General features: G+C 37.3%; 1 protein-coding gene across 1 annotated transcript in view; it reads right to left on the reverse strand.

The window, feature by feature from the left end:
• Window positions 1-24,263, reverse strand: part of ATRN (attractin) — a 147,151-nt gene that overhangs the window by 90,587 nt on the left and 32,301 nt on the right. Inside the window, exons 2-10 of the mRNA XM_070419991.1 lie at window positions 20,858-20,941; window positions 17,242-17,355; window positions 13,896-14,024; window positions 11,179-11,384; window positions 10,045-10,213; window positions 5,119-5,209; window positions 3,737-3,980; window positions 2,413-2,596; window positions 1,627-1,781 (exon numbers count right to left, since the gene is read on the reverse strand). Coding sequence (XP_070276092.1) covers window positions 1,627-1,781; window positions 2,413-2,596; window positions 3,737-3,980; window positions 5,119-5,209; window positions 10,045-10,213; window positions 11,179-11,384; window positions 13,896-14,024; window positions 17,242-17,355; window positions 20,858-20,941 — 1,376 coding nt within the window. The remainder of the gene's footprint in view (window positions 1-1,626; window positions 1,782-2,412; window positions 2,597-3,736; window positions 3,981-5,118; window positions 5,210-10,044; window positions 10,214-11,178; window positions 11,385-13,895; window positions 14,025-17,241; window positions 17,356-20,857; window positions 20,942-24,263) is intronic.

Here is a 24,263-nt window from a genome sequence, read left to right on the forward strand (position 1 = left end):
GGCAGGAGCGGCAGGTGGCATTGGACTGCCAGTTTCAGCCCAATCTCCACAGGCTACGCAAAGGGACCCCATCGGTGCACAAATCCATGCACCAGGCCTCTAGTAATAAATAACCTCTGTTGCTAAATCTGAAAGACTCCCCAGGACTTATTTTAATCCCTCTGCAGCCATTGTTAACAGCTCCCTCACAGGATGCCAATCATGCCGCACTTTCCTCCTACTCCTCTGACATGCTTTCCCAGGCTGCATGCTGTTTCTGACTTCTTTATCCATCTATCTGTCCTCTGGCTCTTTGCTCATCCCTAATGACATATGTCCCCTATAGAATTTTATCCTGGAGCTTCCCACTGATCTCGGCATTGCTCCAATCCCATAGTCATCTCCAGCTGAACCTTCTCCCAAACTCATCTTACTCACCTTCTCCCAGATCCCGTCGGGTACTTCTATTTCCAGCCTTGTAAAAAGCACCATCTACCCTGGCTCACACTAGATACCTGAGAATCAAGATGCTTTCATCTCTCTCAAAATACACCCCAGGTTATCCTCAAGTTCCCAGGAGTTCTCAGAACCATCTATTTCTTTATCCTCATTGCCACTTTCACAGCCTTAGTTCAAACCCTCAAGACTTCAGCCTTAGAACTTCCATCTTGCCCCTTCCCAACTATTCATCACATGCCACAAAGAGATTTTCCTAAAACACAAATACGATTCTGTCACCTCCTCTGTAAGATTCTTCAAAAAGCCTAAACTCCTCATCATGACATCACAGGTCTTTCAAGATCTGACCAGAGTCTGAAAGCTGCTTGGGTCTCTAGTTCAGTTGAAGCCATTCCTCTCCTATGTGCAGCTATAATACAGCCAAAACTATTTATAGGCCTCAAGTATGGCACGGTCCCTTTTTGCCTCCACCTGAGAAGTCCACCTAACTTCACTTAGCTGATTTTCCAGTGTTCCTCAGGACCTAGCCTAAAGGGCCCCTTCTCAAAAAGGCTTTCCCCAACTATAACCCTTTCCCCTATATGTTAGGAATGTTCATAGGTACATTCATCTTAGAGCAAATAACACCCTGAATTGCAATTATATTGTATACTCAGTTCTCTACCTCCCACGCTATGAGGCCAAGGGCAATGTAGAAGCTCAGTGGCTGGGTCAGAAATGAACATCCAATGATGATATTTATACAAAAGAATGGCTAGCACTTATTCTGCATGAATAAATACTGCCCTCTTCTGGAATAATGTATTACCACACTAGAATTTTTAAAAGAATGTGAAATTGGTATCTAGGGAACCAACTTAACACAATGCTGGTGGTCAACAACTACATGACACTACATCTGTAGCACAGAGAGCCCAGTTATCCCAACCCATCCTCAAAAATTAACATTCAACTAATTAAAGGAGTAATTTCAAAAAGAATTTAATATAGAAGTCATGTTTTTTAATAGATGTAACATTAGTCAAATTAACATAAAAATACTGTTCAGGCCTCTTTCAAATGGCCTGACCATTTTTTTTGTTTGTTTTGGCCTGACCATTTTTAACTAGCGATATTTTCCATTTCCTTTAAAATGTTACTTATAGACAAAAAAGAATCTTGAAGATAAAGAATTTTGGGGAAACTTACCAATGTCATAAGCCATGAAATCTGAAGAAAAGCATTTGGCGCCATGGCTCATGGATGTGTCATTGTGTGTGTTTCCTCCAAACACCAGCATGGTTCCACTCACTATCACAGCTGTGTGCAAGTAACGGAAAAATCGGCTGTCCTTAAGAATGGTCCTTTTGAGATTTAAAAATAATAAATACAAGTTTAGTTTTTTACAATACTTATCACCTATTCACTAATGCAAACATAACTTTTTGTTAGTTTTTTGTTAATCCTCACCCAAAGATATTTTTGCCATTGATTTTTAGAGACAGTGAAAAGGAAGTGGTACTGAGTGTCTGAAAATTGAAAACCATTAAAAAAATACCAAGCATTTTCTTGATCAACCTACTATAAGAATAATGCAACAAAATAAATACTAGCTACTTTATTACCTTCTGCTTATTTCCCAATTTCTTTGTAACACATAAGAGAATTACCTGCTAGGCCTAAAGAAGAAAATACAGCACATTGCCCTAGCTGGTTTGGCTCAGTGGATAGAGCATTGGCCTGTGGACTGAAGGGTCCTGGGTTTGATTCCAGTCAAGGGCACATGCCTGGGTTGCGGGCTCGATCCCCAGTAGGGGGCGAGCAAGAGGCAGCCGATCAATGATTCTCTCTCATCACTGATGTTTCTCTCTCTCTCTCCCTCTCCCTTCCTCTCTGAAATCAATAAAAATATGTTTTAAAAAAACATATAGCACATTTTCCCAGAAATTGTCAGAATTCACACCTTAAAACGAAAGCTCAAGAAAAAGCACCTACCACATCTGGGTGTCCACATTGTATCTGTAGAGATCATCTGCGAGCCGGTATTTATTGGCGCTGAAAGCCTTGTAGCCTCCATGAACATAGACTGCTCTGGTCCTGTGGTCATAGACACTGCTATGGCCATAACCCCCTTGGACAAGGGCACCCTGGGTATGTAATATACTCCACGTATTCTTATCTGAAATTGGAAAACAGTTAAAGGCAAATGTTACAGGCTCCTCTTCTCTAATACTTAAAAACTACTAAATAGCTTAGGACAGTGGTCGGCAAACTCATTAGTCAACAGAGCCAAATATCAACAGTACAATTGAAATTTCTTTTGAGAGCCAAATTTTTAAAACTTAAACTATATAGGTAGGTACATTGTTATTAACTTAATTAGGGTACTCCTAAGCTGGCCTTTGCTAAAAACGTCCTCAATCTGATTGAGGTACGTTCGCTGAGGTCGACCCCTTCCAACTCTCCCATCCACACTCGTCTTGTATACTTGTTTCGTCTCCTTTCTGAAAACCGACTTCTGCGCATGGGCCACGAAGTTTCAATCGCACTGTACGTGCGCGCCCGCACGTGATATTTTGTGGAAGAGCCACACTCAAGGGGCCAAAGAGCCACGTGTGGCTCGCAAGCCGCGGTCTGCCGACCATTGGCTTAGGACAAGAGAAGAGATTCTGGGAGACCTGATACATATAATTTTTTTATCATTTTATTTTTAAAGAAAGGCCACATAAAACTAATAGAGTCAGGTGCCAAACTTCAATTTGTTAAATGTTTTAATGTTCTAATACGCCATATTGGAAAAGAATTACATTAAATTTAAGAGTCAGAGTCCCCTCAATTGAACACTTAATTCCCCATGTCAATATACAGATATACTTTATGGGTCTGCTTTCTCAAAATATAAATTATAGCTGGTACTCCTATTCCATCACAACAGATAAAATAAAATTTAACCAAAGGAAAGATTTTTATAATAAGAGGAAATAACACTCCCCTAAACCAATCTCTAAAGAGCTAACCAAATATGTTTTTTCTTCAGAATATGTTGTTTTGAATCATTTTTATTAATTAATTTATTTTATTTTCAGTTCCTAAAGCATTTAGTGCTGTCTTTAACTCTGTGCCCAATTGACAGTAACAAATATACTGTATACTACATAGCAGCACCATAATCTGAATTTCACTAGTAATACATCGATGTTAACTGCATTTCAAGATAAAGTACTAGGCCAAGGTTAGGTTGAATCTTGTTAAAAAGCCATAATAATTGAAGTTTTAAATTTGACATTCAAAAAAAAAATCACTGGAAAAATATACCTACCCAAGTCATATTCCTGTATATTGCTTATATACCCATAGAGAGGGCAGTGCCCGAAGATGACCAGCATGACCACCCGGCCCGTCTTCAGCGTGACGATGTGTGCTGAGTGCCCAACCACTGCATACTGCTCCTTGGCTTTCGGAGCCAACAACACCCACGATTCATTGTGAATATGAAACACCCTCAGCTCATTGGTCACATTCCCCGTTGAATCAATTTTCCCTCCGTACATGTAAATTTTATCCTGGGGGGAAAATTCGAACAAAATTCTAAAAACATCGAAAGGATTAAATCTGAGAACAGAAAAAGAGCAGTTCAAAACCTCAATATTATTCTTAGCTTAAAAAGTGTTAGTGAAATGCCACTTTCAGTGAATGTCTAGAAAAAGGATGGCAAAAGAAACAAAATGAAATAAATCGTATTCTATATCTCTAATTTGCCCCTTTTCTTGGACTTTCTCAAGCAAAACCTTTTACGGTGATAAAATGACTGGAAAAATAAAATTGAAAAGTTCCCTCATCCTACCATAAACCACAAAAACAAGGAAATGAAAATGATTACTTAGTTATATTGCAATGTGGCTATTCTTGGCTAACCTTGCTAATATAAGAACCATAAACACTAATCAACATTAATTTTTAACCATCTGGTACCACAATCATAATATCCTAGTACAATTTTAATCCATTGAAATTTCTCATGTTAAATTTGTTTCAACTTTAACTTCCACTTGTATATTAGCCAATTATAAACCCCTCCAGCCTTAGCCAGTCTGGCTCAGTGGATAGAGCTTAGGCCTGTGGACTGAAGGGTCCCAGGTTTGATTCCAGGCAAGGGCATATGCCCGGGTTGCAGGCTCTATCCCCAATAGGGGGTGTGCAGGAGGCAGCCGATCAATGATTCTCTCTCATCACTGATGTTCCTATCTCTCTCTCTCTTTCTCCCTTCCTCTCTGAAATCAATAAAAACATATTTTAATATACTAGTATATATATAAACCTTTCCAAATAGCAAGTTTTCCGCCAGTTAAAAAAATGACACTGAAGTCAAAATCATAGAGACAAAAAAGCAGAATGGTACTTATCAGGGGCTAGGGGAGGAAGAAATGAGGACGTAAGTGTTTAATGGGCATAAGTTTCAGTTTTCTTAGATGAAGTTACAGAGATGGATGGTGATGATGGTTGTACATTATGAATATTTAATAACACTGAAATTTATACTTAAAAATGGCAAAGATGATAAATTTTATGTGATATGTATTTTACCACAACCAAAAAAGGTTAGGGGGGAAAACAACATTAAATAGCTTTTCAACCACATAATATGAAAAAGTTACTATGGAAGAGTTGAGTTTCTAGCTCAGTAGAGTGGAGACATTTTACCTTGTATAATGCTAAGGAATGGCCATATCTAATAACCACATTGTTCACAGAACGGTTCAGTGCAAGCCACTCCCTAGAAGCAAGGTCATACCTACAAAACAAACAGATCATATTTTCACTCAAATGACAGAACAGAATATCTTATACTCTTTTATTTGTGATAGAATCTAGCTTGGAGATGCTCATTACATCTGACATGCATATGAATAGGCACCTGGGTGAACAAACCTCACATCTGAGCCTACTATGCATATGAGAACTCAGGAAGGAGGGCTGGTCTGCATAGCCCTGGGACAAGAACGAAAGAAATCTATTGGAAGTTTCTAATGATTCCTGAAAACCTCTTCTACACACAGTCTAAATAACTTGAAGATGGCATTATACTCAAGGAACTTAAACTTTTATTACCATAACCCATCTTTTATTTAATCGTGTGAAATTAAAGATAGGTACTCAAAGGGGAATGATCTATCTATATATATAAAACCCTAAGCAACCAGTTGACTGGTTACTATGACGCGCACTGACCACCAGGGGGCAGACGCTCAACACAGGAACTGCCCCCTGGTGGTCAGTGCACTCCCACAGCGGGAGCGCCGCTCAGCTGACCAACGGGCCAACGGGCACCAGACGCGGGGCTCACCTTTCCCGCCTCCATGGCAGTGCTACTGAGTGGCAGCAGAAGGTGGACCGCTTCACGCACTACTATACCCCTCAGGGGATGTAAGACTGCCGGTTTTGGCCTGCTGAAACTGGCAGTCCGACATCCCCTGAGGGGTCCTGATTGCGAGAGGGCACAGGCCAGGCTGAGGGACACCACCGGTGCATAAATCCATGCACCGGGCCTCTAGTAATTAAATAAGAGAAAATTCCTAAATACCTTTTCTTTACCTAATTGATTTTTTAAATTCATATTTTAAGAAAGCTATATCATTATAGTATTTCAATTATAGTATGAATACATTTTATACCAAAAAACTACCAAAAAGATAAATCATCTATACTCGTGCTTTGTAGCTTAGTCATATTCAATATCTTAGAATAGTCACTTTTAGTTTGTCTTCAAGAAAAATACCACTCTACTGGTTTTTATTAAAATCACAATATTCATTATGAAGAATGTAACCAATGGCCCTGGCTGGGTTGCTCAGTTGGTTAAAGCATCATCTCAATATGCCAAGGATGATGGTTCGATCCCCAGTCAAAAATCTATCTTCCTTCCTCCTTCCTTCTTTCCTTCCTTCCTGCCTTCCTGCCTTCCTTCCTCTCTCCCTCCCTCCCTCCCTCCTTTCCTTTCTCTTTCTTTTCTTTCCTTCCTTCATTCTCTCCCTCCCTCCGTCCCTACCTCTCTCAATCCTTCCCTTCCTCTCCTTCCTGTTTTTCTAAAATCAATAAATAAAAATTTGAAAAAGGTGTAACAAATGCAAAAATATAGAGTTAAAACCTTAAAAAATGATCCCACATTTAATCACCTAAAAATCAATATCATTAACATTAAGTAAACATCATTCCAGACATTTTTGTATGCATATATACAGATAGAAGAATTGAGTAACAATATATATTTATAGAAAGGAGATCATGCTATGGATGATATGTTTAATAAATACTATTAATTTTAATATAATTTAATAGAAAAAATCAAAGGAAAAACAAATGCTATTGTTACACATTAAGAGTTTATTTTTTGTAAGTTTCCCTAAGTAATCCAAGTTTTTAAAATTATACAAACCATTATTATATGTAAACAATTAGCCTTTGAGAAAGCATGGAGGGACCTGGACAGTATTATGCTAAGTGAAATAAGCCAGAGAAAGACAAGTATCACATGATCTCACTTACACAGTATGTGGATTCTAATGAACAAAAAAAACCTGACGAACAAAATAGAGCCAGAGACACTGAAGCATGCAACAAACTAATGTATTTCAGAAGGAAGCGGGTAGTGGATAGACATTAACCAAATAACTTACATGCATATATGCATAACCCATGAACACAGACAATAGTGTAGTGAAGGTCTGGGGAGGAGATGGGTGGAGGGTGGAGGGAAGAAATAAATGGGAGGAAAAAAGGGGCATCTGAAATACTTTCAACAATAAAGATAAATTTTTTTAAAAAAGTTTTATCACAAAATAATAACAAAAAAGGAAACGAATATCCACCAATAGAAAATAGATTAATAAATTATAGTATATCTATGTAATAGAATAATTATACAGAATCAAAAATAAATATACTTAAGCAACCTATTACCAACATAACTCTCAAAACAATGTAAAGCTAAAAAGGCAAACTACAGAATACTATTTCTATAAAGACTAAAAACAGAAACTTTATTAATTCTAAAATATGTTTATATATCAAGTATAAAAATATGTATGTGAACAACTAACACCACAAAATCAGGGTACTAATTGTCTCTGGGATTTTGGAAGGGTATGCAGTGGTCTTTAACTATATTAGCAATGTTTTACTTCCTAACCTGGGTGGTAAATGCATTAATATTCTTTATTTTCCTCTAAACCTTTCCTTTTGTCCTAAGTATTATATACATGATCTGAAACAAATTTAAATGGTGACAGTTATTAAATATGAAAAGTACATAAATACCACCTATAATTTTATGTATTGTTTGAATATTTTACAATTTAAGTACATGAAAAATTTAGAGGCTGAATTCACTTTAATTTTTAAGTTACATACAATTTAATTTTGGACAAGATCCACTCACTCCCTGTTTGCAAAGTTGAAAACAGCACTCGCATTTCCTCCCATTTCTTCTCCCAATTTTTGTTATATAATTTTTACGTTATCCAGGTTTTAACATTCATATTCCATTCTATAACTATAATTCAACAGTTATTTAGTACTAGGTCTATATTTTAGCTTGATCAATCTCTTTACAGTCCTCTTACCACTGCTTCTCTTTCTTGAATCTTTAATTTTTTATTGGCTGCATTTCACTGTCAAGTAGCCCTTTTCTAGTTGAGCTCATATGTATTCCTTTCTCTAAATTCTTTCATGTTTAAGGAGAGTATCTGCTTGCTAGCTTTACAGCTGAATGACACCTTGGCTGGGTATAATATTCTCGAGCCATCCATTCTTTCCTTCAGAAATTTGCAGATACTGCTCCCTTGAATGCTGGTATTAAATGTTACTAGGAAGAAGTCAGAGGCAAGTCTGATTTCTCCCCCTTTTATGTGGTTTACTTTTCTGCTTAGAAGCCTAGAAGTCTCAATCATTCTCATTGTCTCTCCCTGGCTGTCTCCCCCTTCTCACCCGCCCTTTCTTTCCCTATGTATCTTACTCTCACTATATAAAAAAAAAAAAAATCCACATTATTATACTTTAGGTAAAAATAACTCAAAACTATCCAGGAAAATGGTTTTACAAAACTGACTGCATAACGCTGCAAGACTTTTGTGGAGTTCTGACAATGCAAGGTGTTTTCTGAGAAGGACTACTTGGCTTCTGTAAACACATTTACACCTACTATTCAAGCCAGTGGACTCATTGCTCCCCTTTGCTTACTCATGCACAGATACTGATACATACAAGTCTTGCAGCTATCAGTGGTTTAGTTCTACCCATCTGCATAGATCAAGCATGTCAAACTCGTGGGCCCACAACAAATATTTTTGGGGCCCAGCCAATATAAGTGTGTAAGAAACATTTTAATAAAAATTTCGTAACTTAATTTTTACAATATCCTGTTATATATAACTATTAATAATGAACTACAATGTTCGCTAATGACTGATGACTATAATCGTGTTGCATTAATTTCCCTTATGTGCCTTACGCGCAGGCGCACCATTTCTCTCCACTAATACTGGTAGCAAATATTTTAGCAGCCGATTGCCACGTCACTAGTCTTGGACTGACTTGTTTGGTGTGCGCAACAGGAAATATTTTGAGTTTGGAGAACAAGAAATATAGGTTTATTTGTGTTATGGTCATTAATTTGTGCAGTTATTCAGTGTCTGGTAAATTAATGTTCAAGAAAATATTAATTTTTATTAAGATGTTCTATTATTTTATGTTAATGATTACTCATTTATTTTAGCCCTTTATATTCAACATGTCTCTATATAAATAAACCTACGTTTCTATGAAAATGGAAGCTTCTGTCTTTCTGCAGCCCACATAAACTTAAACCTTGTTTATTTGGCCCATGTTAGCCTTTGAATTTGACATGCTTGATGTAGATGCATACCTCTAACCAAGTCTTGTTATCAATGTAACCCATGTGTTTTTGCATGTTTCCTAGCTGTTCTGCGTATTTAATGATACATTTTGGGGGAAATCATAAACTATGCCACCACTGCCATATTCCCAGAACCCCTTAAAGAACAGATGCTAGTTTTTCACAATCTTCATTAATAGAAAATGCCTAGAAAACACTGCGAGGGCACAAAATCAGCAGTGAGTTAAGCGCTGATAAATTTCTCCCAAAAGTCAATCTCCATAGCTGGTTCCACCATGACAACATATATCCTCCTTTCAGGATAAGTGGCGTGAGACCAGTAAAAAGACCTTGAAGGCTGGGAAGTACTACACAGTGGCCTAATTTCCACTGGTAAACTATAAATTCAAACCATGTGATCTATAGATATGTTGTTAATTAAATGAAGAGATAAAGTAATCCCCTATTAAAAAGAACCTACTATATGTACCTAAAGCAAAGCACGAGATACAGTATCTGGAAAAGATGAATTATTGCTTATTACAATAAATTCTTTGTGGCTCCCAATTTCAAAAACTAAGGCTATGTCAAAAAAGTCTGGGATACTACTACCAAAATATTAACAGAGATTTTCCACCAGATAATAGAATTACTGATGATTTCTTTTCCTTTTGTTTATTTTATAAATTTTTAAAATGGAAAATTAATTTTTTTGCAAAAGTGTTAAAACAACTTACGCTAGAACCATGCTGTAATCTGAGTGGTTAAACATATATCCTCCAACAATCCACATTGTATTTCCATTGACCACAGCTTTGTGAGAGGCTCTGGGGAGCCTTGGGTTAGAATATTCCTCTTGAGTCCAAAATGACTGGTTAGCTGGTACAGGAATTGAACATCCAGGACCTAAGAAAACATAATAAATTAGCTTCACAAAATGCAGCTTTAAAATTACTGCATTTCAAGTTTTAATCTACTAAATGTAACAAATATCTAAAGAATACTCAGTCTTGTCCTTTAGCGTCTAGATATCAGACAAATCACTTTAATTTGTGCTTTTCATTTACTCAAAGCTAGAGACCAACAGTATCTCTCATAAAATTCAACATCACATACTTTTTAATGATGACCTGACCATATACAGGTTAGGATTTTTTAGTAATAAAATACTTGCTTCAACAGCCCTTGGAGGAAAGAGGACAAAGGGATTATTAGTGCAAATGGAAAAAAAACAAAACTTTAGGGCTAAAATGTAAAGACTAGTCCCAGGTATAATAGTACAAACTTCCCATTTCCTAGAAAATCAAGAAGCTCCATTCTTGGAACGTTTGGCTTCTGCTGCACCATCAGTTATTTACCTCCTTGATTTCGCCAAATTGAACAAATAAGGCATTATAAAAGCACATTTCCCTTCACAATAAAAGTGGTCTGACGAAGAGATAAATGTATAAAGGAAATCACTAAATCAGTATCAGCTAAAGCTTCTTTAATAATTTTTATCTACAGATAAATCCATTAGCTGACTACTTTAGACTTTTACTACATATTGAAAGTTTCTGATGAGACATTATTATTGTCCCATCCCCCAGCTTGGGTCTCTGCTATGTCGTCTTATGGCTGAGACCAAGTTCTCAAACTTTCATGAATGAATTGCAAAGAATTTCAAACTCCTCCCCAATTCTAAAGAGACAAAACCACAAATCTATGAATTTCAAAGATTTGTAAGAAGCTCAATAAAGAGATGTGAAAATCTAAACACTACCTGACATTTGAACAACAGAGAAGATAGAGATACTAGGGATAAAGTCAATTATAAGTTATTAAACTAGAAATATACTGTAAGTTGGAAGAAAAGTGAAAAAAGCACCTACCCTGCCACTCTGAGAAGCAGGAACATCCTCTGACATCACTGGAATTGCAGATGCCTCGATAAGGAAAACCACAGTTATTTACACAGTGAGGAATGTCACATGCTTCACCTTTCCAGTTTTCAGAACATTCACACTGAGCAGTGTTGCTGCTATTGCTGATCTTACATTCTCCTCGGCCTGAGCAATTATTCGGACACATGTCAAAACTATAAAAACAGTGAGAAAAAATTAAATCAAAACAAAGCAACACGTGTAATAATTTAGGAGAACTTCCTCCTACACAAGGTTTAAGAACGTCACTGTCTTTCCAGTTCATTCACAAGCACGGCTGCAGTACTTACCATTCAGCCTAAACAGGGTCACCCAACAAAGCATAGCTTGGGTAAGTAACAAAATCAAATTGACCTTGCTGGATTCTCTTAAGAGATAAGTGAAAGAACTTACAAAGAGAGAAGAAATTCTTTTTTTTTTTCTTATTGCTAAAAGTATTACAAAGGGTATTACATATGTGTCCTTCCCCCCCTCACCTCCCCCCTCCCCCGGCCCTTGAGAGAGAAGAAATTCTTGCAAAATGTCCAGGCTTAGCTTCGCAAGGATGGAATGACTACCCTATTCTTGGTAGCCCACAAATGATGAGCATTACAAAATTACCAAATGCATGTTGCAAGTTTGGAAAAGAAAAGAATAAGACAAACTGCAACAATGCACCATCATCCTCATGGTATGCATGTATGTGTATACATATATACACATATATATATCTCCCTCTGGATAGTCTCTGAAAGTTTACAAAATGTGTTAAAGATTATTGCCCAGATTGTTGCAGGTGGCAGCAGCATCACCCAGGAGGTATTTAGAAACACAGATTCTCAGGCCCCGCTCTGCTGAACTACAATCTCTGGGTAGGGCCCAGAAATTTGTGCTTTAACAAGTCCTACAGAAGATTCCTGTGCTTGTGAAGTTTGAGAAGCCCTAGCCTAAACTCACATCTCCCTTCTACCCCCTCCCCTTCGGAGAAGAAATTCACCAGTTTCCCACTCTCAATGCCATGACTTTCTAATCTTCCATTCCTACTAGGCTCCCGACTCCACCCTCCCCAGCTAGGGTGACCTAAAGCCTCCTTTGCTTACTAAACCTCATAGCTGTCAGCTTCCTCCTTCCTGACACTTTCTTCTCTGGGCTTCTGTGACAACAAAGCCCACCAGCATTCCCATGCCCCTTAGCTGCCTCTACTATCCCTCTCCGCACCGTGCACACGCCCCATAGGCCAGTCACTGTCCACATGCCCCATAGACCAGTCAGTCAATGTTCAAATGCCCCAGAGGCCAGTAAGTCACTGTCTGAGTCCTAGATTCCAATATCAATGTCCTGTTTAGACATCTCATATGTACTCAACCAACCTATCAGCATCTCCCCTCAACCCAGCCTTTATGCCTACCTGTGTCACTAAAAATCACCTTGCTAGTACTGTGTGTGATAAGCTGCCTAGGCTGCCAAGTCACACACCCTGGGCGCCTGAAAGACTGAATCACCATACAAATCAAGATAGAGATGGCTTCAAATCAGCCTGAATGAATACTGAGATCATGAGAAAATAGGCAGAAAAAGAACCCAATATAAAGGTTACAAGTAGAGATCACTGCCTATGGCAGGAGCAGGTAAACTTATTTTGTAAGAGGCCAAATAGTATTTTAGGCTTTGAGGGCCACAGAAGTTCTTTATCACAAGCCACTAGCCTATTTAACTACTTATGAAAAGAAACATTTCTTCTTTTTCTTTTTTTTTTTCAGTTTGAAGTGAAAGTGGGTTTATTAGTGAAGCAGCGAGACAGAGAATAGGCTACTCCACACAGAGAGCAGCCCCCCTGTTAGTGGAATTTGCTTCCTTTACTGAGGTTCATTTAATCGGGGGGCATTTCTTAAGAGGAAAATAGAAAAGACAAAAGCTTCTCTAGCCCTGGCCATGGTTTCTCAGTGGTTAGAGCACCAGACTACGCACCGAAGGGTCATACGTTCGATTCCTGGTCAAGGGCATGTACCTGGGTTGTGGGTTTGCTCCCTGCCCCCCCAGTTGGGGCATGAGCAGGAGGCAGTCAATCGATGTGTCTCCCTTACAGTGACATTCTCTCCCCGCCCCCCCCCCCCCGCTCCCCCGCCCCGTCCCCACTTCCTCCCTCCCTTCCACTCTCTCTGAAAAGCAATGGAAAAAATATCCTCAGGTGAAGATTATCAACAACCAAATTAGCCTCTCTCCGTATCACAACAAATTCCAAAAGCTGCTAAAGTCTGTCTGTCTACATTCTTCTGTAACCTCAACTAAGTTGTCATCAATGGTCCAACCACTGAGTACATGAAACTACTACTATTTGTTAAATCGTACTTAGCAAAAAACCTCTATGTTTTAATCCATTAGCAGGAAAACGCTCTTCTCTTCCAAGAGAAGCTCAATAGCAGAAAGATCTAGGTTGAAACTGTGTTTCAAGCACTTTAACAATGTATTGTTTTCCACTAGTTTCTTCAATTATAAAACAAGTAGAAAAACAGTGCCCATATTTCACTGAGTTTTAAAAAAACTTTAAATGAGAAAATACATTCAAACTGCTTACCGCAATGCCTGTCACACAATAAGCCCTCAATATATGTTAGTCATTATTATTGTTAAAACAAAGTATATAGTCTTTTGAATAAAACTACAAATATTAGACTTAAATATCTTACTTGTAAGTGATATTAAATCCAGTCAAATTATAAGCAGCATCACTAAAAAAATGCAGCAGGGCATAACCTGATGTGGCAACAACCTCAGGAACAGTCTCATTGCCGTCTCTTTCAGGAACAATCAGGCCACTGAAATGAAAATACATTTCTTATCAAGAGAAACACAATCACAGACACATCACATGGTGGCAAACACAAACTCAGAGCTGAAATTCATCCTTATAATTTCAAAAACCATTTCCAGGAAGAGGGGCAACTTCCTGTGATAAATGCATGATACAACCCTATTCTGGTTTCTCTGGGGAATAGATCTGAATCTTTTGCTAGATTCTCCTTTATTCTGGGTTATATTTCTATTAAGATTTGAAATCAATGGCCCTATTATTCTTTCTTTTAATAAACATTTTTATAATGCTTCTTTGAAAAACTGAGTAAACCTCTAATAATCACAGAAAGTAACAAACTTCATGAGTTGATGAATGTCAAATACTAGCAAAAGATATGAAAAGTAAAAATATAAATAAGTAAGCTTGATAAACAAACACATAATTCCAAATACATCTTGATGTATTGTCTTTGCCTAATTGATACCAGATTACATTTTATAGTTTATTTTACCAGTAATATACCATAAGCATTTCCCACATCACTAAAAGTTCCTTCAGAACTTATGGTATCTCAGTCCAGCACACAAAAATATTCATTGGGTGCCTGGAGAGGGAAAGAATTATGTCAAGGTTCTAAATCAGCCGTGGGCAAACTACGGCCCGCGGGCCGGATCCGGCCTGTTTGAAATGAATAAAACTAAAAAAAAAAAAGACCGTACCCTTTAATGTAATGATGTTTACTTTGAATTTATATTAGTTCACACAAACACTCCATCCATGCTTTTGTTCCGGCCCTCCGGTCCAGTTTAAGAACCCATTGTGGCCCTCGAGTCAAAAAGTTTGCCCACCCCTGTTCTAAATGATGGCTTTAAGGCTCCTGACCCATAATACCAACTTGCTTTCCAGAAGAGACATGCCAACTTGAAGTCCCATCAATAAAGAATGAAAAGAGTCAATCCCACCTCACCCCACCAAGTAAGATTACTAGTCCTATTTTAGCTTCACTAATAAGTAAAAAGTGATTTTTAAATTTAGACTCTGAGTTTCTTTTACACTCCCAATGTTAACCATTTTTCCTATGTTTACCTGCCTATTGCATAGCTCCATATGCTCAATATCTTTAATTATTGAGGTACTATCACCACCACCAACACTGCCACCTCATTCTTTAAAAGCCTAAATCCTTACCAGGTCCTATGCAGTCTGTTCCATACACATCACCACCACCCAATGAACAAAAATCTCAACCATTATTCTCTTCCATTATTCACTTGACCCTAGCCACACTGGCCTCTTTGCTTCATAATTTGCAATACACCCAGAGAAAACACCATACAACACCTGCATCTTAGGTTTTAAAAACTGAAGACTACAGAACAGAATTCAGATTGAAAGTCCACATCTTCTGAATCCTATATGGTTTTCTTCTTTATTGGCTGTCCTAGCTGCTGCCAGGCTCTCTCCACTCTAGGCCCCCAGCACATTACCACTGGGTTGATTCCTCTATCCAAGTCCTCCAGACCCAATAGCATTTCTCAGCTCCCCATCTTGTGACAGGGTTTCCAAATTGTTCTGTTTATCAGTGGTTTAGAGGTTTTGTGTTTCAGGTAAATTTCAATTTTCAAACCTGTATTTTCTCCCTATAATTTTAGAAAATTTATATTCTAATACTATGCCATAGGTTAAATTTTAACACAATCAATGGATTAATCTATAATATCAGTTAACCAACTTTTTTTTTTTAATAGAAACCTAAAATTTCTCCTGTTTTCTGTACATATACTTTGGCTCTTCTCAAAAGTCATCAATTAAAACAATTACAGCCTTCTGCTTATTTATATACTGCTGTTGATTCACATGTCTGCTCATCAAATACCCAGTCCAGGTGAAGCACAGCACTGATTATGCATACCTGCTTGGCTGATGTTCCCATAAGGCTAATGGCAAGCTGATTACAAGTGCCCAGCACATTACAAGACTCCATATATTTGGATTAATGAACTCAGTATCAAGTGAACCCCCAACAAGTACTATCATGAAAACATTTATAGGTAGTTTTTACGCTTATGTTAAAATTTGTGGTGCCTCTTACTATAATGCAAGGAATGCTTCAAATTCTGGCATAAAGACATACATGCTCAACACTTAGCAAATGACATTCTAATTCTTAGCATGGCCTATCCACCCTGATCTTTGGCCTCGAAAGTGAATCTTAGAAACTGGTTCTTAGTTCAAAGATATGTTAGAGAGATTTCTAAGCCAAAGGGAGGGGAGAAATACAAGGGCACATTAGTCCCCTGGTCTCCTGCGTCCTTGGCAACTCTTGTACTATTTACTCTGTTACTTCCTCACCCACATGAGACTAGTCCCATGTGAGGAATAAAAAAAAATATTTGTTGAATTGATTTCTATTTAAAGTCAAGGAAATAAAATACTTATAGGGGGTGGGGAATCCAGAAAGTGAGTTGTAGATGAAAAACTGACAAATATGACTTCCTTAGGAGATGTGTATTTTAAAAACATATTATTTTATAAATCTTCTATCAAGTTAAAGGAAGAAAAATAGGATGGTTTTCAATTCCTATGTGGTCAAAAAGATAACACAGCCAGTTATTGTTAATAAAAACTAAAATGCCAAAACAAATTAGAACATGCCATATATTGGGTGTTAAGCTATTTTAACAATATAGAATTACTGAAAAAATATTATAATACATAAATGGTATATTCCTCATTCTCCTCAGATAACCACTGTTCATTTTCTGTGTATTCTTCCATAAAATCCCCCTCACCCATATATACACACGCACACACACACACACACACACACCTATATTTGAATTTAACAAATACCTCCTGAAGGCCTATGTAATGAGGAACACAGCAAGGATTAAAATTAACATGATCCCTGATTTAATTTTTTTACAGAAATATTATTATTCAATATATTAATCACAAAACATTTTTAAAATGTAAACTTCACTACCACCAGGAGAAGCAGATGAACAATACTACCGTCACGACTGTACAGAGCAGGAAATTAAAAAGAGAAGTCAAGTACTCTGCCCAAAGACTTACCTAATAGTTACAGGAAACCAAGTCAGGTCTCCAGAAATAGTATTATTTCCATGAAATAGTGTGTTAAGGAATAATAAAGGTGAGTCCAGTAAGAATGCAACCTAGGACATATGTTTGAATTCAGAAATCATATGATTAACAACTAATATGAGTGAGCTTACCTAAAGGCAGCAATTAGTGGTGCATAAATTGAGTCCCCATCATAAACATATAAATGGTCCCAACTACACTCTGTAGCAAAATGATTGAAACGGAGTCTCATTATTCTATTTGGCCTGAAAAAAACAAACCAAAAATAATTTATAATAATTATCACTATCAAACATTTGAAAAATATATACCTAGATTTTTAATTTACAGAGAGGAGAAATTAATACTAAAGAGCATATCATTATTTGTCAAAGATTCACTTAGTATATACTATCTGCAAGAGACCACTAAACATGCACTGATAAACAAAATAGACATGGTCTGTGCCTCTTTGGGCCTTATAGTCTACACAGTAGCCATTCATTAACAGCCTCTGAACCAACCCATTAGCCCTTCCAGTTCTACACTTCTTTATTCAACCGAAGACTCCACACTACATCATTTCATAATCACACCTGCCAATTCTCTAAACTCACCTGCCCCTCTGACTTTTCATGGAACTACTTGGCAAAAGCCATGGTCTAGAGGAAAAGAGTTACCTGCTTTGACTTAGACTGAACCCAAACAAAACTGATCCGTGCCAGAGAAAGTCACACCACTGAGAGGGCTGACTCCAGGATTGGTCACTGCTCACCAACTTCAAATGGTACTTCAATTCTGCCAGTAGTCCTATTACTAACTCTCTCTCCCTCTCCACCACTGGTCCTCTCAATTACTATTTCAAGCCATTCAGTCCCACCCACTTCTCTGCACCAAGACAAAAATCCCTCAAATTCCCATTTTTCAAAACAGATACACCTACCTACTTCTCCTTCCATTTCTCAAATATTTAGCATCTTCCTTATCTGAAACTTCTACATCCACATTTAAATCTCCTTCGGTATCACATATTTTACAAAAACAACAAAACATAAAAAGCTTCAAATCCCAACTCTTCTTCTAGTTATTACCCCACCCATCCCTTTCTCCTCTTAATAGAGTAAAACAGCACTGTCTTAAAGACTCAGGAAGAAAGAAGTTGATGTGTAAGAACAATATGAAGAAAATCAGCATATCTGAAACAGTAAATCGAGGGAACCTCATGAGATAAGAAGAGGTAAGCAAGGGGCAAAAGCAAAAATCAAAAGGCCAATTTCAAGGCTATTACAGGGGCCGAGGAAAATGAGGGTGGTGGTTTTTATAATAATTTCAGAGATGAATATGAAAAGGAGAATGTAGAAGGATTTGGGAGATATTCTAGAAGGAAAATGGACAGAACTTACCGAAAGGCTAAATATGGGAATAAGAGGAAGAAGAAATTAGTTTTTGCTTAGGCTGAGGAGGAACAACCACTGAGATCCCATGCTGAGCAATGGTGGAGAAGGACACCAGATGGGAGTGGACTGACAGAAAGGGCAAGGGCAGACAATAGAGCACAAGTTCTCAAAGTGTGGTCCACAGAACACCAAGGGCCCTGAGACCCTTTTAGGGGCCCAAAAGGTCAAGACTATGTACATAATAATTAATACTAAGCTATCATGTACCTTATCATCATGTTGGCATTTACTAATGGTACAAGAGCAAATGGTGGGTAAAACTGCTGACACCTTGGAATCTAACAAGACGGTGGCACCAAACTGTACTAGTAATCACTGTTATGCTTCACCATCACTCCCTCACAGAAAGAAAAAAAGAAATGACAGCTTCATTTAAGCATAGCTTTATTACATGGTAGAAACTATGAATTTTATTAATAGTACACATCTTTTTAATATTATGCATGACAAGGTGGGAAGTATGCATAAAGCACTTCTGCTACCTAACAAAGTACAACGGTTTCAAGGAAAATCACTTTTGAAATTGTTTGAGTTGTGAGCTGAACTAGTTGCCTTTCTTTTAGAACACCATTTACCATTTTTACTTGAATGTCAGACTTGGATATATGGCAGATATTTTCTTGAAAATGAACAAAGTAAAGCTGTCACTTCAAAGAAAACAATTGGCAGTATTTGGTGCCAAAGATAAAATACAAGCTTTCAAGCAATAATTAAAGCTTTGGAAGATTGATATCTGCCACCTAAATACAACTTACCAATATTTAAAACTTTCTGATGAGATTGATGGTGATATAACTAATGTGATTTTTTAATTGATTTGAGAGAGAGAAAAACATCAATTTTTATTGTTCTACCCATTTATGCATTCACTGGTTGATTCTTTTATGTGTCCTAACCAGGAATATAATCTGCAACCTTAGGTATCAGGACAATGCTCTAACCACCTGAGCTACCTGGCCACAGCCCAATGTGATTTTTAAAAAATATTATATAATGAAATATATCAACAGTTGGGATATCTGCATAATTCAGTGAGCCAATATTTTCCAAATGACCACATATCATGTTATAAAACCATGCACAGGTTAAAGATCCATTCAAAGTACAAGAAAACTAATTACTTTTAATTTAACAAATTCTTAAACTTCATTCACATTGTTTCATATTCCACATTGCAATTTACTTTTAAGAAACTACCACTTGTCAAAGACTACCATCCACAATTCTTTAAAAGCACTATAAAAACCCCTTCCCTTTTCTCACTTCATATTCAAGTGAAGCCTAATTTTCTTCACATACTTCACCATCGTAACATTGAAACAAAGTGAATGCAGGCCCGGCTGGCGTGACTCAGTGGATGAGCATCTACCTAAGAACCAGGAGGTCATGGTTCAATTCCTGGTCAGTGCATATGCCCAGGCTGCAGACTCTGTTCTGAGCAGGGGATGTGCACGAAGCAGCCAATCAATGATTCTCTCTCTCACCATTGATGTTTCTAACTCTCTCCCTCTCCATTCCTCTCTGAAATCAATAAAAATGTATTTTTTTTTAAAGTGAATGCAGAAAAAATGATAATCTAGCTGTCTTCTATTAATCCAGGGAAGAGATTTACAAAAATGTAAAGCAATGCCATTCTTTTATTAACTTTTTAAATACAGGGCTTCTTTTTTCATAAAAATATGCCATTAATGCTAACGCATAGTGGGTGTATTAGTTGTTTTTAAACTGAATTAAATAGTATTTCTTAGTTTTAATTTTTAACATGGTAAAAACAGATATAACCCACAAAAACAAAAGTTATTTAAAATTCTATAAATTTAAGAGTGTAATGAGGTCCTGAAACCAAAAAGTTTGAGAAACACTGCTTTAAAGGTTTGCTGAAGGTAAGAAAAAGAAGGTAACAGCTGGAGAGGCATGGGAGCAAAAAGAAGGAGTTGTTTGGCCAATAACAGTTATTCTAACTTTCATCCCCACAATAAAAATATGTATTTATAAAAATGACACAACATTATGATTTTCTAATGCTTTAAGCACATCACTTAAAATACTCCATTTTTTAAAACTAATACAATTGAAAATATACAAAATTCTGGTGTGTACAATTCATCTACAGCATTAAATCATCACAAGAAGGTTTTTTAAGTAAAAATAAAGATTAAGAAAAATAAAATTTACTTATAAAATAAGAAATTATCGAATAAAAATATTTTAAGTACTTTATGCTACAGTTTGTTAATTTTACTTGTAGGAAAAGTAATGCCACACTGACCTCTATCCTAAAAAAAAAAATCAATTAGCCATTATTACTTACTGTCCTTCAATGAGCCATGTGCACTTCGTTTTATATTTATAATTTCCAGGTCCATCTGTTACAAACCCAGAAGATCCAGTTAATCTGTAATTTAAAGAAAAAAAAAACTTAAGTCCATCAAGATTTTATATATTAATAATATACTTCTTAATTCTCAATACAATCCAAATTAAGCAAAGTGAGATGCATACTATATAACCAGAAGAAAATAACTGCATAGTTATATTCAGATTACACAAATATAGATAAAACAAATATATACATTTAAGAAGATACACATATATTAAAATCAAGACAAACAAACAAAAATCATATCTAAATCTTTCCAGATAAGATGGAGAAAATCATACATTATACCATAAAAACAGCCACAAAAACTTATTTATAAATATGAGCTGGTATTTTTAAAAAATAAGCTCACACAGCCCTGGCTGGTGTGCTCAATGGTTAGTGTTGGCCAGTGCACAGAGGTTCGATTCCTGCCCTGGTAGGGTTACAAGAGGGAGGCAACCAATCAATGTCTCTCTTAAATCAGTGTTCCTCTCTCTTTGTTTCTCTCTCTCACCCCTCCCTCCACTTTTTCTAGAAAAAAAAATCAATGGAAAAAATATCTTCGGGTGAGGATTGACCAAAAAAAATTTCACAGTAACAGTTATAAGAATTTAATACAATAACACTATAGTCAGCATAACTGTGATGGGCAAACACATCAAGCCACAACTCACAACAGATCCACCATAGCCATGTAAGCTGCTGCTTCTGAAGTGGCAATCTATAACCAAACCTTTGAACAGTGTACATCAGCACCTGTCTTCCCACACTCGTGCCAAGCCTGAAGTTTGGCAGTATTTTGAGACCTTGCCAATATGGTAGGCATATCCTACTATTTAATTAATGTTTTGACTGGTACTAGCCCTAACGTTTGAATCTTCTCATTGCTTGTTCATTTGTATTTCTCCCTTTGTGAATTTAGATTCCATATTCTTTGCCTACTTTGCGACCAAGTGGTCTTTTCAAATTAATATTTAGGAGCTCTTTTTATATTAAGGAGCTCCCATTTGTATGTTATATATACTATAAATATATTTTCTCACTTTCCTTTTTTCTTTATACTTTGTTTCTAGTATATTGTGTTATATAGAAATTTTTATTCTTTAAGAAGGATGCTATTTCCTTTCTCACTGCTGTTTCCAGGTCATTTTTTCCTCGTCTTCCACCAACAATGTCAGTCTCTCTGAAACAGACGCTCTTTTGGGTCAGTCTCCCTCACTTTTTTAGATATCTACTGAGACCCCAATTACATTTCACCCACTGAAGACATTAGCATCTAGTTCACTGCCTTTCACTCAACTACTTCAACATCCGAGATGTTCATCCAAAACCCAGACTCTCCACTTCATAATTTCAACATCAGAATCTTTCTCCATCCCACTTTACTCAGTCTTCTAGGTCTTGTCATTACCAGTAACAGCACAACCACCAAAATGCTCATTTTAGGTGTCCTGTACTCCTATACTATTACCATCTCTTCTCTCTCTGGTTCATTTAGCTTTCTTCTCCCTTCCCAGTGAGTCATCAGCCCCATGGGGACCTCCAATCTACTAAACCAACTCTCCTCCATGTTCATCCCCATTAACCACACATTTCACTTTCCCACCTCCCTAGTTAAGATCCCATGAGCTATCACAACTATAATGCCCTGAAAATCTCTTGACTTCTTTGCCCTTCTCTCCCTCTGCTATAAACTGACACAAATGTCTCCATGTTTTACTCCCCAAAGTCTACTCACCCCCAAAATGTTAGTCTGAGCCAATCATGGTTTCCTGTGCCCTCTGCCAATAATTGATTGGCAAAGGGAAGCAATCCAGAGCACATAAGGCATTTCCATGATCATCAAGAACCTAATATTCTTCTATCTTGTTTTGTCATCTTCAAATATGTGGCTTCCACCTCATAATCCAAGATGCTGCTCAAACTCCAGCTATTATTCCCAGAGTCTACCCAGCAAGGAGGAGGACAAGAAAACAAGGCACATATCGCCTCCAAGTCAAACATGACAGCGCAACTTAACCACCAGCCAAAAGTTAGACAAATCTAAATGTAGAGGCTGAGATATGTAGCCATTACCCCAGATTACCATGCACCCAATGAAAACCAGGACTTTCTTTACTAGAGAAGTGGAGAAAGACTATGAAGGCTCATTATTAGTCTTTGTCACAACATGTAACCTAATATTTAAATGTGAGGGGCTGTCTGATGAAGGACTTCTGGAAAATATTTTCTGATTCTTAAAGACAGTATGTAGACTGAGAGATGCGCCACCTAGATCTCCCCTTCAAGGAAGGATTTGCTGCCAGCTGCAGCAGGGAGTCTGGTCATCACACAGCCTCCAGCTGCCAGTCCTTCAGGAGCTGCCTTCCCAGGGCAGCCCACACCAGAGTAGGTATAAAGGCTGAGCATTTTAATCCAACATGGAACTCTGACAAGCAATCCTTGCTCCAGAGCTTCCCTTGGGCAGGCTTGCAATAAAGCTCTTCTTTTGCCCAGTTCTGCCTTCAGCCCCTTCCTCTCACAGCTGTTATAACCAAGTTGTACCCAAACTCCATCTCAGCAAACGTTTCCAAGAAATCCTACAACAGACACCCAGAGAGACCATACTTCTCCCTCTGGACTCTGCTATAGTGGATTTTACAGCTAGAAGTACTGCAGCCTGAACACAAAGCCAACACCAATGATGACAAATCAAAGGAAGGCAAAGGTCCCTGAAGAGCAATACCAACCAACCACAGAGTCCACCCCAGTTTTATTGGTAATTAAATTTCCCACTGGTTACTGCTTTAGAGAGAGATCTCAAAAGGGAGAGAGAGAGAGAGAGCGTGCATGCATGCACTGCCTTAATTCTTTGTTTTAGGTTCTCCTACCTCAAAAAGTTTATGGCTTTCTACTATGCTTGTTTTACTCTTAAGAGTTTCTATGGCCTTCACATAGACATGCTCAGGTATTTGCAAATCGGCATCACTTTTAGAAAAGAAATAGGCCACTTTTACTTTAAATATTTACTTAGTATCTTTAAACATGCACATTTACATAATTTTACAGATAATAGATATAATCACAGGCTTTTTTGGTCAACTAAAAAACAATCCTTCCCTCGTTTTCCCACCTACCCCCCACCAAGATAAACATTTAACCACTAGCAAGCATTCTTAACTATTTTTCTTCATGCTCATGAGCCCATGATGTATGCATGGTTCTCTTACATAATTTTTTATTACAGAAATTAATTATTATAGAAACTTTTTTGAATCTTTTTTCTCTCACTGAACAAAACTTTGTGGGACTCTATCCAACTATCAGGTCTAATTCATTCTTTTTCACGTAGCATAATATTCCAACCTACAGAGAT

Source organism: Myotis yumanensis, unplaced genomic scaffold (assembly GCF_028538775.1).
Source record: "Myotis yumanensis isolate MYYU_CA2020_CCGP unplaced genomic scaffold, mMyoYum1.0.hap1 SCAF_7, whole genome shotgun sequence".
In the NCBI taxonomy this organism is placed as follows: Eukaryota; Metazoa; Chordata; class Mammalia; order Chiroptera; family Vespertilionidae; genus Myotis; species Myotis yumanensis.